This window comes from Glycine soja, chromosome 6 (genome assembly GCF_004193775.1).
Source record: "Glycine soja cultivar W05 chromosome 6, ASM419377v2, whole genome shotgun sequence".
In the NCBI taxonomy this organism is placed as follows: Eukaryota; Viridiplantae; Streptophyta; class Magnoliopsida; order Fabales; family Fabaceae; genus Glycine; species Glycine soja.
This window is the reverse complement of record NC_041007.1, coordinates 11,294,956-11,312,462: the sequence shown is the minus strand read 5'-3', so window position 1 is coordinate 11,312,462 and position 17,507 is coordinate 11,294,956. Positions and strand designations below refer to the sequence as shown.

At 28.2% G+C, this 17,507-nt stretch overlaps 2 protein-coding genes across 2 annotated transcripts; one reads left to right on the top strand and one right to left on the bottom strand.

Annotated features, from left to right (window-relative positions):
* The first annotated feature begins 3,350 nt into the window (after window positions 1-3,350).
* Window positions 3,351-6,805, top strand: LOC114415629 (caffeic acid 3-O-methyltransferase). The gene is made up of 4 exons (XM_028380414.1): window positions 3,351-3,866; window positions 5,505-5,815; window positions 5,995-6,059; window positions 6,293-6,805. Exons 1-4 carry the CDS (start codon window positions 3,448-3,450, stop codon window positions 6,593-6,595), a joined length of 1,098 nt encoding a protein of 365 aa, XP_028236215.1. The 5' UTR covers window positions 3,351-3,447; the 3' UTR covers window positions 6,596-6,805.
* Window positions 6,806-7,021: 216 nt separating this feature from the next.
* Window positions 7,022-15,784, bottom strand: LOC114415630 (protein DOWNY MILDEW RESISTANCE 6-like). The gene is made up of 4 exons (XM_028380415.1): window positions 15,425-15,784; window positions 15,047-15,294; window positions 8,913-9,237; window positions 7,022-7,679 (listed from the first exon to the last, which is right to left on the bottom strand). Exons 1-4 carry the CDS (start codon window positions 15,620-15,622, stop codon window positions 7,434-7,436), a joined length of 1,017 nt encoding a protein of 338 aa, XP_028236216.1. The 5' UTR covers window positions 15,623-15,784; the 3' UTR covers window positions 7,022-7,433.
* Between the last annotated feature and the right edge of the window lie 1,723 nt (window positions 15,785-17,507).

Here is a 17,507-nt window from a genome sequence, read left to right as displayed (position 1 = left end):
TTAGGTGTGTAAAAGATAGGAAGGAAACGGTTATCCGGGGATAACTCCAATTTTTTACCCAAATAATATAAATAAATTATTTATTTATCCAAATAATACATTCAAAAAAAATTATGAATGATGTAAAACACCATGAGAAATTGATTTCTCCCAAACTAATTTTTCAGCTGTTTTTCTTTTTGTTTACTTACCCAAATAGTACATATTGTTTTTTATACATTTAGAAATCAGGTTTCCAAGGAATTAAGTTCTAAACCTGGATTTTTTTTATTTTTTTTTTAAAAAATCAATTAAGGAATTCATTTTTTCTTAATTGATTTTTTTAAAAATGTTTTAGAAATATTTTTAAATTGCTTTTAAAAAATTATTAATTTATATATTAATTTTTATATAAAAAATAAAATTTTAATTTAATTTGCATTTGTTGTTTTTAATTATACATAAAAAAAAATGCTCCTATTGTGAAAGTTCAAGTCAATAATGTTAAGTTTATGTCTTGTTTGTATTATAAAAAAATTGTTGTATTGTTTTAAATTTAAATTTTTTATTCTATTGTTTGTAATTTTATATCTATTTGATATTTTAAATATTTTAATTCAATTCAACTTGTTGGTTAAATATATTTTTTAATTTCAATTAAATTGTTGATTAATTATGTATTTTAATAATCAAATAAAATAAAAAATACAAATGATTTCAACTCTTCAAAAAATGATAAAACACAAAATATGCAAAATAGTAATATTTTCAGTTTAAATAAAACATAAATATAAACAATTAATAATACAAAAAAATATAAAAACAATTTAAAAATAAAAAATAAAAAGTACTTAAAAAATCGATTCCCAAGGAATTGATTTTTAAATGTATAAAAAACAAAAATGTACTTAAGAGATTGGTTCCTAGGAAATCGATTACTTAAGTAAGTAAACAAGAAAAAAAGTAGAAGGTGAAAAATTACTTTGGAAAAAATTGATCGATTTCTCACCTTGAATAGTATTTTGTATCATCCATGTAAATAAAATTTTAGTTGTATTATTTAGATAAATAATTAATTTATTTGCATTATATGGGTAAAAAAAATTGGATAACTCTCTTATCCTCTTGTATTTTAGAAGGTTTTGGAATCTCATCTGACTAGATGAACAAATGAGAAATACATAGTTTTATAGAGTAAAATTTCTTGTTAGTTATTGAATTTGTGAGACTTTGTTATTGTATTTTTTGGAGTTGAAAAAATATCAAATGAAATAATGAATCTTTAAAATTGAAATTATCGTCATTTTAGTTCCTAAAATATAAGTTATAATTATTATTATTATTTCCAAATTCTATAACTTACTATTATTATAATTTTTTAATAAAGCTAAAGGTAGAGTTTAACTTGAATAATGAATTTTGATTTTAGCCAATTAGTGACATTTTTTTAATTTTAGAAATACTATGACAACACAGCACAAGTTCATGAACTAAAATGAGGATTTACTCTAGTTTTACACTTTGTTTATTTGTAAAAAAATGAAAAGGGAGAAAATAATAATAAATAAATAAAATACATCTCTTCCACTATTTATTAGATGGGTGGAATATAGAGAAGATTTGTGGAAAGGTATGAGTCCCATATAGAAAAATTCATTCCTTGCAAAGTGCCATGAATGGAGTGGAAGATGCAAACCACATTTTTGTTCTGATTATATCCCATGTGGTTTTGATATTAGTTGTGTAGTTTTGTACTGATTTATTTGATTGGGGTAAAGGTGTCATTTTATAAGTATTTTTATTTCTTACATTTTATTTTCATTCATAAATTTTTCTTCACTTCTTTCCTTTCTATTTTTAGCCATTCAAACAACATATTTTTTCAACTATATTTTTCCTTTGTTTCGTATCATTCATATTTATTTTCCATTTATATCACTCCTAATTCAAACACAACATTAATGATGGCATATCATGCATGTATGCTTTATTAATAAAAATGGATCTTAATTAATTTAGAGTTGGATTGAGAGCTAATTAAGTCTGATCAAGAATTTTTTTTTTAAGGATTAAACTTAAATAATATTTAAATCATTTAATTTTAACTTTAACATATTAATTACTTTTGTTCAATCATTTTATTTTTTTTATTTAATTAAAGTCTTTAGGAGATAAGTTACTATAAATTAAATATTTTGTTCTTTTTAATTTATTTTTTAATTCAAATTATATACAACTATGACAAATTGCGCAAGTGAGATTAAGTAAAGGAAGTGATGGTTTACTAATAAACTGCAAATTCGTGCTACCATATTACAAAATCATACATTTTATCATTGTGCAACAACTACTTGAATTAAGACTGGCAGCAATTTATATCACTCCTAATTAGTACAAAGAAAGAAAAAAGAATCAACACGAAAGTCTGCTTGTAATGATCAAAATTTCATCGATTGACTATTAAGCATCATAACATCGACATCCTTCCACCAATTGCACATATATTGTACAACGCTCCAAATCCACCAATATATTGTTAGTGATGCCCATCCTCAACCTCATCTTCCTTTATGTTAAGTGAATCCGGACAACCCCGTGGGTAATAAAATCAATAGGAAAGTGAATCATTAAACCCATTTCTTGCAGTGATCCATTGCCAAGATTGAAGGCTTCATTTTTCCCAATATTACAACCAAATCCCCCTTTATTTTTGGAAACATATATAGGTGAATTTATATTTCCCCAAACTGTCCACACCAGTTGACATCTACTAATCATTCCTCTAAAATCAAAATAATTAAGGTGCGCCGCGCCTTGTTGAGTAATTCTGACTCAGTGTCCCACCACCTCAACTCAAACACTCTGTCCACACCTTTTAAAAAATAGTTGCATTATTATACAAGTTACTTCCTTATTACATCCTATACACATATTGACAAGCCTTCTTTCAAGTTTCAAACATAAAAATTGAATCAGGTGAAAAATGAATCATTATAACCTTGTATGCCGATTTAAAAGAATAAATGTGGGATGTATCTTCATTTTTCTCCAAGTAACTCTTCTTCCCACATAAATAACAGTCTTTTCCACCTTCAATCCCACCAACTCCCTATATCAGCCACTTAATGACGAATTTGTCTATTTCTTTGTGAGGTTAGTCAAGTAATAAGTTTTTTTTTCTTCTCTTCACTTAATATTTGATGCATAAGCATAACAAAAAGACATATAAAATACGTAAGTACAACTTGGGTTGGCGTGTGTACGCATTATGTTTGTGGGGCCCTGGTGTAGTGGTTGAGGCAGGAAACAAGGGTAGATGGGTGGGCCATTAACATCATTGCTGAATATCAATGCACATATATAGTGACTTCACTTGGCTCCTCCTGTGGTCACAACTCACAAGCTCACAGAGCAAGAACACTGTTCCAATACGGAATCTAAGGCAAAGCAAACCAAACATCTTGAATCATGGGTTCAACAGGTGAGACTCAGATTACCCCAACCCACGTATCTGATGAAGAAGCAAACCTTTTCGCCATGCAACTAGCCAGTGCTTCTGTCCTTCCAATGATCCTCAAATCAGCACTTGAGCTTGATCTGTTGGAAATCATAGCCAAGGCTGGCCCTGGTGTTCATCTTTCCCCCACTGACATTTCTTCTCAGCTCCCAACACAGAACCCTGATGCACCCGTTATGTTGGACCGTATATTGCGCCTATTGGCTTGCTACAATATCCTCTCTTTTTCTCTCCGCACTCTCCCTGATGGCAAGGTTGAGAGGCTCTATGGTCTCGCCCCCGTTGCCAAGTACTTGGTTAAGAACGAAGATGGTGTCTCCATTGCTGCGCTCAACCTCATGAACCAGGACAAAGTCCTCATGGAAAGCTGGTATATATTTCACTTTTTCCCACTCTATTTTTTACTTGTTCCTTCTCTGTTTTACTTGCCCATCAATTCCAGATTCTAAAATTTTCCAATAGTAGGCATTCTTATATTTTAGGAAGATTGTTTTGTTATTGATGATTATCATCTACAATCTTAGAGACGCAATGGTGACCACTCATATTATAACTTGCAAGTGATAAAAGAAACACACACACACAATAGTTGACTTTATTAAAGAGGGAATATGTTTCTTTCATAAATGAAATTTTACACTGGAGACCCTAAATTTCTATTGAAGGGACTGAATTCTTTATTAAAGAGGGAATATGTTTCTTTCATAAATGAAATTTTACACTAGAGACCCTAAATTTCTATTGAAGGGACTGAATTTTTTTTTTATAATTTTTTAAATGTTTATCTTATAATATGTAATATTTTTTAACATATTTAATATTTTAATACATAAAATTAAAATTATTTTTTATTTTAAATAATAATAATATTAACCATAATCATAATAATACAAACACAACTAATTTTATATTAATTATCATCTTAATCATTATCATAATAACAACAATCAAAAATAATTTTTTATAATTTTATACTATTTAACATTAATCATCATATAAAATTAATTTTACACAATTTTATACTTTATCAACTTAAAAATACATATACACCTATAAATAAGAAATAGCAAGAGGGGGATAGGACCCTGCCTGCCTCTCAACATCCGTCACTTACACGTAGCCTGCAGTTTTTTTCCATCTTAGTTATATTAGTAAATTAATTATTGATTTTCATTTAATTAATAAATAAATAAGGTATTTTGTTAAGAAACAAACACGAGTTGATTGTTAATTAACTTATGATTGATAAGGTGGAGTAGGATTTTAGACAAAGAAAATGCAGAAGATTAAGTTAAACTACTTTCATTATATTAAGGACGATTGTCCACTGGCATTCTGCCAAAAGTCAGAACCCCAAATTATATAATGACAAGCGGGACCCCCCACTATGATGAGGTCACCATCTCACCAACCACAAAATCACCAATCGCGTGGCAAGTGTGACTGTGAATAACAAACGGCAGCAGCAGTAGTAGTATTTTCTTGAGGCTTTCAATATGAACAGCAAGACAATTCCATATTGGTCCAACTAATTATTTTGTCAATACTCAACCATTACCAATCGTGTTTTCTTCACATGTCTCTACATGACGCGACGGGAGTTGAATGAAACCAAATATACATATTTTAACTATGATGGCTTTGTTAAAAGGAATGTCATTATGAATATTAAAAAAACTTAATTTATCATTTGAATAAAATCAAACTAGTTATCATTAGAATTTGAATTGAAATAAATTTTTGAAAGATTAATATATATATATATAAGTAATAAAAAATTATACATGGCTACTAACAATTGATATTAGTACTATTTGTAGGGACTTTATATAATACTATATGGCTAATTAAATGTATCAACTTCGCCCAAAGTGACTTTATGTGATCTTGACCTGGACTAAACAATTAAGAAGAGTTGGAACATGAGCACGGTGATGTTTTAAAATAATTAAACTAAACTATATGATAGACAGTTAAATCAGGGGTTGGCACTATTGTGTTCTTGTAGGTACTATTTGAAAGATGCAGTCCTTGAAGGAGGCATTCCATTTAACAAGGCTTATGGAATGACAGCCTTTGAGTACCATGGAACAGATCCAAGGTTTAACAAGGTTTTCAACAAGGGAATGGCTGATCACTCTACCATCACAATGAAGAAAATTCTTGAGACCTACACAGGTTTTGAGAGTCTTAAATCTCTGGTTGATGTTGGTGGTGGGACTGGAGCTGTAATCAACATGATTGTCTCAAAGCATCCCACTATTAAGGGCATTAATTTTGATTTGCCTCATGTCATTGAAGATGCCCCATCTTATCCTGGTATTGTAAATTGCATCATCATCATGTCAAGTTTGGAGGCCCTGCAATGCCTGCATATATTAGTTTACCTAGCATTGTCAACAGTTGTTACATGATAGTGTTATGCATTGTGTATTTGAATAATATTGTTTGGTTAGTAGTTACCTAACATTAAAATTGACATTGATGTTTTCGTGTAGGAGTGGAGCATGTAGGTGGAGATATGTTTGCGAGTGTTCCGAAAGCTGATGCTATTTTTATGAAGGTGAATATTAAACTCTGAATCCTTTCAATGTCTTACCTACTCTAGAAAGGCCTTTGCTATTTTGCTCACTAACTAAAGTCCATTTGATTAAATGTTTAGTAATATTTAGTTGAAAATCCCTTTCAAGGGTTTTCTTTTCTCAGAATCGAGTTTTGAGCCGTTACTTTTTGGTACCACAAAATCATGTTTCACTTGTTTGTGTTAATGACTTATAATATCATTTATACATTCAGTGGATTTGCCACGATTGGAGTGATGAGCACTGCTTGAAGTTTTTGAAGAACTGCTACGAGGCACTACCAGACAATGGGAAGGTGATTGTGGCAGAATGCATTCTTCCAGTGGCTCCAGACTCTAGCTTGGCCACAAAAGGTGTGGTTCACATCGATGTGATCATGTTGGCACATAATCCAGGTGGGAAAGAGAGAACAGAGAAAGAGTTTGAGGCTCTGGCCAAAGGGTCTGGATTCCAAGGTTTCCGAGTTGTTTGCTGTGCTTTCAATACCAACATCATGGAATTTCTCAAAAAGATTTAAGTTCTTTGGCATGGATTCATGTCAAGCTGCATTTGGGTTTTGAGATTGAGGTTGTGGTTGTGGTGCTACTTTCCAAAGCTTTCCCGGAAAAACGTAATTTTCTCTTAGGAAAAGAATAATGAACAAGTTCAATGTAGACTGCCAATATCAAATAACAAGTTTCATTTTGTGGATTATATATATATATATAGTTCTGTGTTTCCTCCTTAATGTCAACCCTTTTTCCGTTGATTAACAGGTATATTACCAATACATACGTACATTAGAGTAATGAAATTCCACTGAACCATGGTTATAATTTTCTTTGGTGGCAAATCCATTATCTTTTTGAATGAACAGAACGTCATAATAAAGAGCAAACGCATTATCTCCAGGTGTATAAAAGATAGCAACCAACCCATGATACAGATATTTTGTGAAACATAATTCTCAGAATTGTGACAAAAATAAAGTTCCAAATTTAAGATACTTTTCCGTAGCGCTTCTCTATGACCAAGAATGCATGAGCAGCGCTAGGAAATTTTGAAGGTTCAACATATGAATATTACATGCCATTTTATCTTCCCAAGATAAAGCTACTAGAGTACGATTGCTTCTTGGGAAATGTAACTTGTTCCACATGAATCAAAATAATAAGCAGTTCGGTCTTGCAGCTATATTAATATGACCACACGAGAAATGATGAGCGTCTGACTCTGACATATTGAAGTTGTGTAACAAACTATAATTTGCCATCACCAAATGCACTAACAATAAAACGGCAAAAGCAGTGAAAAACAAACTATAAAGAATACTCTTATTAGCATTATTTTGGTTCTTGCCAATCACACCTAAAGGGTTACTTGTTCTTGAAAAGTTCCAAACAGTGTTCTTGGTCTAAGTTCCTGCTCCAAAACTTCTTATAGTATTCTGCATATGTAAATCCTCTGTATACGGCTTCGGATCCATGTTCGGTGAGTGGTTTTGCAGGGCTTATCAATGCCTCGTCATTTGGACAAAGAAATGAAGCCACAGAAAGCCTTGGTTTCTCAACATTGACAACAGCACGGTGCCACACACTCTTATAAAGCCCATTACTCAAAGCCTGCAAAGCACTCAAGGGCAATGATCAAATTGGTTGTTACGATAATGGGCTAAATTCTGAAGACAACAAGATCTAGCCCACTAGAGAAACCTGTATGATATGGGAGTTCTTTTTCTCACCCTCTACATTGCTATTCTAGCCCCAACTTTTTTCAAAAAAATGTAAAGAGATGAAATACATTTCTGTTGTATCTTTTGTACAAAAGAAACGTATTTCCGTTAAAAATTCATTTTTACGTGGGTGGTGAGGGTAGCAAAACCCGAGGTGAGAATATATGATATCTAAGGAGTTTTGCAACATTTCCATTTTGTGTCCCCAGATCCCCCATTGTGTCTATGATGATAAAACTAAATTTGACTAATAACATATTAATGTTATCGTCCATTTGTAAATATAACTGCTCTTGTAAAAAGTATAGTCATTTTAGTCTGATATTTTCTTTTTATGTAGTCATATTGTTGGCTTTGCATAAGGAGATCTAGTTCAGTTGTTTGAGTAAGATGTATGAGTGTTATAAACTTCTTGGTATCATGTTCAATTTCAAAGGATAAAAAAAAATATTATAGTCTTTGTCATATGCTTTTATCTAATTCTAGCTATAAATAATTGACCTTATCTAAATTATCTAACTTGGGCTTATTGAGACCCAAACACATAAAGCCCACATGGGTGTAGGCCATGCGCCAGCTCCATTGCCAGACTAGGCTCCACCATAAAAAGTAAGCACACATGCAATGTGAAAAGCTAAATCAAGCTAAATAAAACTTCAAGTACTGTTAGGTTGACATCACTTATTTATGTCTTGCACCCCTTTACACTGCATTAAAAGTATCAAATCACTTTACAAGGAAAGACATGGGAGACAGAATGTTTCTAACACTCAAATATATTTTTATTTCATGTAAAAATAGTAAACAAATTTTGATTTTAGTTTTTATAAAATATTTTTTCTGTTTTTTATTTCGTAATTTATTTCTGGCCCCTATTATGCCAAGTACTTGTATCTTTAATGAAAAGTCAAGTGTGGCGCCCACTAGTATATGTAATACCTCTACTATTCTACTAAATCTCTAAAATGAATGTTATTTATCTATCAAAATTAATATTAGTTTAAGAAATGACTATATGGGGTTAGGAAACAAGTTAGGTTAGGTGTGTATGCAGGAGTGAATGCTCCCAAGAAATAAGGCTTGCACATACATAATAAAAGAGGTAGTAGTTAGTTAGAATTACCTGAAGTTGATCGCCAATGTTAATGACAAAGGCATTAGGTTGGGGACTAACGGCAAGCCACTTGCCATCTTTGAGAACTTGAAGGCCAGCAACTTGAAGGTCTTGAAGCAGAATTGTAAGTGCATTTGGGTCAGTGTGCCCTGGCAATCCATAGGTAAGTTCTGGTTCTGGGCATGGTGGATAGTAGTTCACAGCCATGTGCTGCCCTTGTTCCCCTAATACATTCTTTATGTAGTCTTTTTCTAGGCCCAAACTCTCTGATATGTATTCCTGTATCCTCAACCCCAATTCCCTAATTATTGTGCAGTATTCTGTAACAGTTTCCCTGCCAATGCCAAATCAAAGAGACAAAATTTTGTAATTTTGCTTCCTTCATCCGCCAATTTGGTTTTCGGTTCAAACATAATTTTGATGATATATTAAGTAAATATGTTAGATTTAGAGATTAATCGGGTAAAATAAAAGAAATAAAACATATGAAATATTAGGAATTTGATCAAGATTATAAACTTTTTAAAATAAAAAGATTAAATTGGGGAGAAAAAAAAAATAAGAAAATCAACATTCCAACGATGATGATGATGCTAATAACACAAATAATTAATGCCAATCAACCTCAAAAAAAATATGAGACTAAAAGTGTAAATACCATCCATCACATGCGTTTGCGTTTTCTATAATTGGAATGATGCTGATGCTCAATAACACAAATAAGTCGAATTACGGTGCAAAATTAATATAACTTTTTTAATATTCCATTAAAAAGTTATAAGCGTTAATCAATATAAAATTTAGGCTAAATTAATTTTTTATCCTCTAATTTTTTAAATTTATGATTTTAGTCCTTTTAATTGTAACATTTAATCTCTCTAATTTTATAATTTAAAAATTTTAGTTCGCCTCATAGATTATTAACTGATAGTTGTAATTAATTGAGTTATAAAGTTTAATTATAAATTAGTTTAAAATATTAATTATTAAAAATTAACAAAATCTATGAATTATTAAATACTTTAATAAACTTTAATACTTGTGATTAAAGATTATTAATTTTTTATTAAAGTTATTAATAATTTTTTATTTATAATTAATTTAATAATTTTATCCATCACAGTTATTAGTTAATAATCTATAAGAAGATCAAAATTGTCAATTTATAAAATCAGTCAAATCAAATATTATAATTAAAAATTATGGGATCAAAATTATGGATTTAAAAAATTAACGGAACTAAAATTATAATTTAATTTAAAATTTATTTATTTATAACTAAAAGGTCAATCAAATTGTAATTGAAGGAATATCAAATCGTGGTTTTGTTTCAAAATAATGTGTTAAAAAATTAAAATAAAGAAGCTCTAATTTTTAGTTAAATCATTCTTTAAATATTTAAATACATTTATTTAAATATAATTCAAATTTATAAATACATATTATATAATAAAAGATTTTACTGAAATCAGTCTGTATATTTAGGATATACATATTAAAAAATAAAAATAACGACTTTATATTGTAATGGAATATATGGTTGTATTTTTTTTTTGAAGTAGTAATATATATTTTTTAAAATAAAAACTTTTTTTACTTTTATATCTTTAACATATGTATCAAAGAACTGATCAATAATTCAATAATTCAACATAATTTGTACTTGTTTGAACATGAGAATCAATAATTCAACATGCTCGCATTCTAGACAGACTGCGGATCTAACTTTTCCCCGCAATAATTGATACTCTCTTTATTTTATAATATTCGTTCTGTTTGAAGAAAATATAATAATTAATGTTTATAAAATTGATTTTATAAGATTATTTTTTTATTAGTTTATTATTTATTATAATATATAAAATAACTTACGATTATAATTATAATAAGATGAGAGTGTCAAGAAAATCTTACTCATCTGTTAGATATGATACATTAATTATTATAAAATTGTTAGACATTATTTTTTATTTCGAGATATAATTGATTAGAATCAGCATATAACGAAATATTTCGACTATATAAAAAAAAGGGATAGACGTTATTGTGGTACAGGGGTAGGGACAAGCAGCAGATCTGAGGATCAATCAGTAAAGAGGTTACGTCAACACGGAAGTATCTACTTACGTCACCGCCAACCTAATGCTTTATCATTTACCAATATGTTATATTTATATAAGAAAAATACTCTTCTATCAAAATATATATATATATATATATATATATATATATATATATATATATATATATATATAAGCACAATACTCTATATACACATGGGTCGTAATTGACCTTTGGAGTAAGAAAATAATATAAATAAACTAAGTGATAAGATATAATAAAAAGTGATGTGAAAAAATAATATGTATTGATATAATGAATAACATGTGAAGATGAGTGCATATCCTTATTCTTTATATAAAGGTGATTATTTTTACTTTGGATATATTTGATATAGGAAAAAAAGTGAAAAAAAGAAGTTAGAAGTTAAATTATTTTTATGTTATTTATTTAAAGGGAAAATTTGCTTAATTCATTCTACTTAACTATATTACATTTTTTATACGTAAATAATATATATTAAAAAATTTATAATAATTCATATTTTACTCAATCAACCCAACTAAATTTATTAATTTATGTGATTACTATGTTTCTCTTAGTTTTACAAGAGTGTTTTACTCCTATTTTTTAAAAATTTGAAAATAAATTATTTTTTATTTAGTATTCACATCAAGCATATTCTTTTCTCTCCTGCTTAACATTACCAAACAAACAATGGAATTAAAAAGTCTGATGTTTTCTTTCCATTCCAAATTGTTTTTCTTATTCTCAGCCTAAACAAACATATGCTTAGGTATCTTTAGTTTAGGGAGAAAATAGAAATGATAAAATAAAAAAATTAAGATAATTTTATAATTTATTTAAATCTTAGAGTTCTTTTAAAATACTTTTTATTTACATTAAAATTTAATTTGAACACATTATTTTTTATCCATTTCACTTGCTTTCCTGTTTTGTCTTCCTCCTCCACCACCTAATCCTTCCTTTAAAAATTTGAAAATTATGACTCAAAAGTCAAGAAGGTAACGTTTTAAATTTAACGACTATTGTGATGTTTTTATATTAATTATTATAAGTGATTAGTACTGTTATGAACATTCACTTGGTAAAATAATTAACACATAAACACAATTCTATCAACCAATAATCATATTCTATTTATATTACAAACAAGTTATTGATCGAAATGCTATTAAATTTAGTTGTTTTAAGCAAGATTTTTAAATATTATGGATAAAAAGATATGATCGAAAGAAAAAAATCTCATTAAAAATGATTAATTAAATTTTTGGATAAAGATTAATTACGGATAAAGTGATGAATCAAGATAAAAAAAAATTATATTTGTATTGCAAATTGGAAATGATTAAGTTCAACTGAAATTGATATTTTTTTAATTTACTCAAAATAAAATTTAAAACTTGAAATCATATTTAATCACAACTTAGTCATTTTTTATTAATATTTTATTTCTAAAAAATATTACTTATTTATGAAATATAAAATTTATTTCTTCTGCCAACGAAATAATAAATTAAAAATATAAATTATGTAGGTTTATGAAAATATATTGATATGTCCCAAAGAAACAAAACACCACGGGTTGACAATAATGAATATGTAAGGTTTTAGTTTTTTTTTTTTAAGGGAATGCAGTTTTTAGTTACGTTACAGGAAAAGCAAATAATTGATAACGGAGAAAAAACATTTATAAGAAACTACGTCTGTAAAAAATAGATTAAAAGAAAATAAAGTGATAGAAAAAAAAAACTTATTTTTTTAATGAACGTGTATATATATAAATTTTATATGTATATATATTTTTAAAGCACTTGTTAAGAAAGTAAAAATATAATTTTTCTATTGAAATATGTATAAATATACTCGTTATAATTTTTAAGCAAACACAAATGATTTTTAATAAAAAAAAATCTTTCAGTTTTTAATAAGTATTCTAAGGATATTAGTTAACAAATATTTTTATTTATTTTAGATAAATATTAACTGGTATCAAGGGAGTCAAAACAACAGTGTTTTATTAAAATGTGTAAAACTATATTATTTTATAATTTTTAAACATGTTCTCTTATATTTTTTAATAAAACTATTTTCTTTTCTTTTATTCAAATGCACTCTTTATTTATTTATTGAATACGATTATGATCCCCAACAGAACTACAGAACATGCCTAAAAAACAGGACCACTGTACTTTATCATGAAATTTGCGCCAATTAATTTCCCAAAAGGAAAGATGATAAGTAATGAAAGCTGAAACAGACACGTGCACAACTAAAAAGTTTCTGTTTGTACTTTCTAAAAATATTTTTTATATACTCTTCCGGTTCTAAAATGAGTTTTATCCTAATTTATTTTACACAAATTAAATTTTTTTATTAAATAGACAAAAAAATTAATGTTATTGAATAATGTAAAAGAAGTAGTATAAGTATTATAATTAAAAATTAAAGTAAAACTTATTAAGGATATTAGAAGAAAAAATAATTAATATTACAAGCTAGCATAATTCTTATTTTGCGATTTTTTCTGATGAGACACTCATTTTGAAATGAAGGATGTATAAATTTGTGTAATTTTCTCTTTCCCACAACAAGCGTCGTGTAATAAGAAAAAACTTGACTTAAAATAATTATTATTTTAGTTTTTAAATGTAATATTAATTGATTTTTTATACTTATAATATTAATGATATTGGTTACAGAAATAAAAAATAAACTAATGATAGAAGGATAATTTTGAAAAAAATAATTCTCTAAGAAAATAATTATAATGAAACAAAGATGATATTAATTATAAAATAATAATAATGATGAGAGAATATAAAAATAAATTTATTAAAATATAAAGATATATTTTTATACTGAAATCTAACTAAATATAGTCATATGTGATAAAATTTTATAATAATTACCTTAAAAATAATTTGTTTAGTTTATTAATAATGTAAATGCTTTTACATTAATACTCCTGTTTAGCAGAGAAATAGGGAGGACAAGAACGTAGAACAACAGAAAAACTCAAAAAAGTGATAAAAGTATTTCACTTATCTTTTAGTATGGTACAAGAGGGAAGACAACGAAAAACTCACTAATTTTTGTAATTCACCTAAAAGTAGAAAGAACAAGAAGATAGAGGTAGTTTTTATATTGAAAAGCTAACAGTACTCTTGTTTATGGTAAACATTTTTTAATAGAGATATATTTTTTGAGAAAAAGTGATTTAGCGTAAAAAAATTATATAATTATTTAATTATAACTCTCTATTTATGATAAATTTATTATTTTTTAAAATAATTATTTTAAAATAATTCAAATGATAATTTACGAACAATAGTATAAAAATATTTTATATTATTAATATATAGATACTAAACTCTATTTTTATATAACTAAAGAAGAAAATATATACATATGAGTGAGTGTCTATTTTTATATTATTAGAAAATAATTATATATCATTATATATAATAAATTTATCAACTTTATAATAAATACTTAATTATTATTTGAAGAATTATTTTTTATTGATTTGATTGAAAATATAAAGTAGTTGATATTAATTATTTTTGAAACAAGAGAATTGGGAGAGAGAAAACACATGACAAAGAATAGAAGTGTTTTATTCGACTTTTAATATGATCTCAGAAAAGAAGACAAGACAACGTGAAAATTTACAAAAGAGTATTTTTTAATCCGTCCAAAAGTGGATGGAACGAGAAGACTAAAGTATCCTTATTTTGTATTGTGTTTTTATTAAGAATATTTATGTGATTATATATGCATATTTTTTTATGGTTTTCTTTATAGCAAAACAAATCTTAAAAATGTTACCATATAAAAAGGTTTTGATCTCTTTGGTATAAAAGTAATTATAAAAAAAGGGGGAACACTGATGGCATCATAAAGTAAAAGAGGCGTGATATATATTGCATCAGAAATAAAGTTTTAATAAATCCAAAAGTGTCACATGCTTATAAAACATGTAAGAAGCTTGTAAGAAGACCAAGTCAGCAAGCAGCAATTGTCCACTAAGAGGTGTATGGCTGAGAGAGAAGACTTACTTGAAAGAGGGTGGATTAGAAGGCCATTCAGGCGCATATTTCTCCAATGGATAGCAGTGAAGCCTAAGATAATCCCTCCAATTATGCACCGTCTCTTTTTTCACATTAAAACTAGTAGACAGTCTCATTGTCTTTGATGTGTCTTCCGAGTACAACTTGAGCTTCTCCTCCACTGGCAACTTGAAGAATCCATGTGCCACTTCTTCCATTTCCTTTGCCGCTTCTAAAGCCACCCCGTGATTAATCACCTGTTTTAATTTATTCAAAATTAACCTAAGACTTCTCCTTCTCTTTTTTTTTTTTTTTGTATAAATACAAATAGTGGTTAATAAAAAAATTGACAACATGTTCAAACAGTTCAAACCCAGGGGACAGGACCTGGAAGAAACCATAGTTTCTGCAGGCTTCACCGATTTGGTGAACAATCTGGGCTCTATTTTGAGAACCTAAGTCGATGATTGGAACATCCTCGCACTCCGAAACCTCGGAAAGACGAGGTCGCTCCGATTCGGGTCGGATGTAACTCTCCGGCAGATTTGAGTACTGAACTCCGGAAGAAAGCACTTTTATGTCCATTATTTAAAATCCTTAAATCTAATTAGCACAAAAAAAATCCTTAACTCTAGGTTGTTAAATATAAACAACAAACTTGATAAAAAAAGAAAAGACACTCCTTTGGGATCTGGGGAGTGGGAAGAGGGAAGTGAGGAGTGAGCAGTTTCAAGAAATATAAGCCTAAAGTATATCACATCATGCATTTATATAAGGAGGCAGGGGAGGTTTCAATTCAATTTTTTTACTTATTTTTTTTATCGTCCCTACTGTGAACCATGCACAAATCTTACCGTTTTGTTATTATTTTAAAGGTTAAAATAATAATTTGCTCTCTGTATTAGACAAATTAGTTTCATATCAAACATTTATTTGCTCTCCTTTGACAGAACTTGTGTTCCTTTGTTTATCATTTTGACACCATTTATTTAGCTTCCTTTGTCATCTTTTAGAGCCACTACTAGTGGTAGCTAAACGTTGTTGGGATTGTGTTGCATTGATTTGAGTTGTGCTTATGAGCCTTTCATGCTTTTACAAAAGGAGCGAGGCATTTGACTTTTGTTCAGTTGTTCTGATATTAATTGTTTACATTTTAGCCATGATTTCAGCTTTGTTTATTGTCTTCTTAAACTATGGTTATTTGTTAAGAAGATCAACATAGATACAAGGGGAGTGGTTAGACTGTGTGGGTGGGTTAACATATATAATGAATGAGTGTAATTTTGATGAATAGCGTTTACAATAGATGAGTGGTTATTCACTCCATCCTATTAAAGGGGTCTTGATGAAAACATCAAACATAAGGACATAATGAAAGCTTAATATGGCATTAAAATAAACTAACGAGAGACAATGTCTCAATGAATACCCTTGGAACATACATTAATATTCACATAAAGCATACAAGCTTTAAACATATCCTGTACAAGCTTAAGGCATAACACTAGAAACATAGAACATGTCCTTTTGTACATCAAGCACTCATCATTTTTAGTCCTTTTGCCAATCTTAAGAGATTTCCTTTTTGTCTCTTATATTTATACTTCTCTAGCTCAAGGAGTGTCAACCACCCTTTGAGAATCAAATGATCCGTGTGCCACAAGATAACTAGATAACCAATCAAAACGAAAGATTTTATTTTGAATGATTCTAGCTCCGATAAAGATCCTCCTAACGTAGTGTTTAAACTCAGTTGATTATCTCGAATATTAATTATATATTTGTATTATATACTTTAATGGAAATGCAATTTAAAAAAGAACACCAATACATTGGACAAAAACCATGTGGAAAAGATCTATTGTGACCCGTTGGATTGGTTCGGTGGAAATCACGTACAAAGTCTTTTTACATTAGACATATTTATAGAAAGTTAAAAAGCAAATTCTTACACATGATGGTGGCACATTCCAACCCATGAATGTACTATAGCATCTTCTACAGGCCATGCACATGCTTATCATCAGCAATATGTGGCCCACACTACACAAAAAAGAGAAAGGCCACAGATCATGCTACGTAGATTGTGTCAGGAGCGCAGACTTTGTTAAAACACTAAGGTTAACTTACCCAGGGACGGAAAGGAAGTAATCTATAATTTCTGAATTAAAAGTTCTTATTTTATTAAACTTATAAAAAAATTTATGATTTTAATTTTTAATTTTTTTTTACTTTAATTATTTAATTAATGTATGTTTTTTTAATTTTATTTAATGTTTTTGTATTATTTTATTTAATATATTTTTATATTTAATATTTTATATATTTTTTACTAATGTTAACAATTATTATTTATTTTGTAAATTAGAAAAATAATATAAAAGACTTAAATTTAAATAAAAATATTAAAATGTACTATATATATTTGTTTAACAAAAATATTAATAGTAAAATGACGTCACACACAAAA

What these genes read in the sequence shown, in the direction of transcription:
- LOC114415629 (XM_028380414.1), top strand. Translation starts at nt 3,448, where the DNA reads ATGGGTTCAACAGGTGAGACTCAGATTACCCCAACCCACGTATCTGAT. An exon ending in AGATGCCCCATCTTATCCTG is followed by an intron (nt 5,816 to 5,994) that starts GTATTGTAAATT and finishes GTTTTCGTGTAG; the next exon opens with GAGTGGAGCATGTAGGTGGA. An exon ending in CTGATGCTATTTTTATGAAG is followed by an intron (nt 6,060 to 6,292) that starts GTGAATATTAAA and finishes TTATACATTCAG; the next exon opens with TGGATTTGCCACGATTGGAG.
- LOC114415630 (XM_028380415.1), bottom strand. Translation starts at nt 15,622, where the DNA reads ATGGACATAAAAGTGCTTTCTTCCGGAGTTCAGTACTCAAATCTGCCG. An exon ending in GAAACTATGGTTTCTTCCAG is followed by an intron (nt 15,295 to 15,424) that starts GTCCTGTCCCCT and finishes AAATTAAAACAG; the next exon opens with GTGATTAATCACGGGGTGGC. An exon ending in ACATTGGCGATCAACTTCAG is followed by an intron (nt 7,680 to 8,912) that starts GTAATTCTAACT and finishes AGTGCTTTGCAG; the next exon opens with GCTTTGAGTAATGGGCTTTA.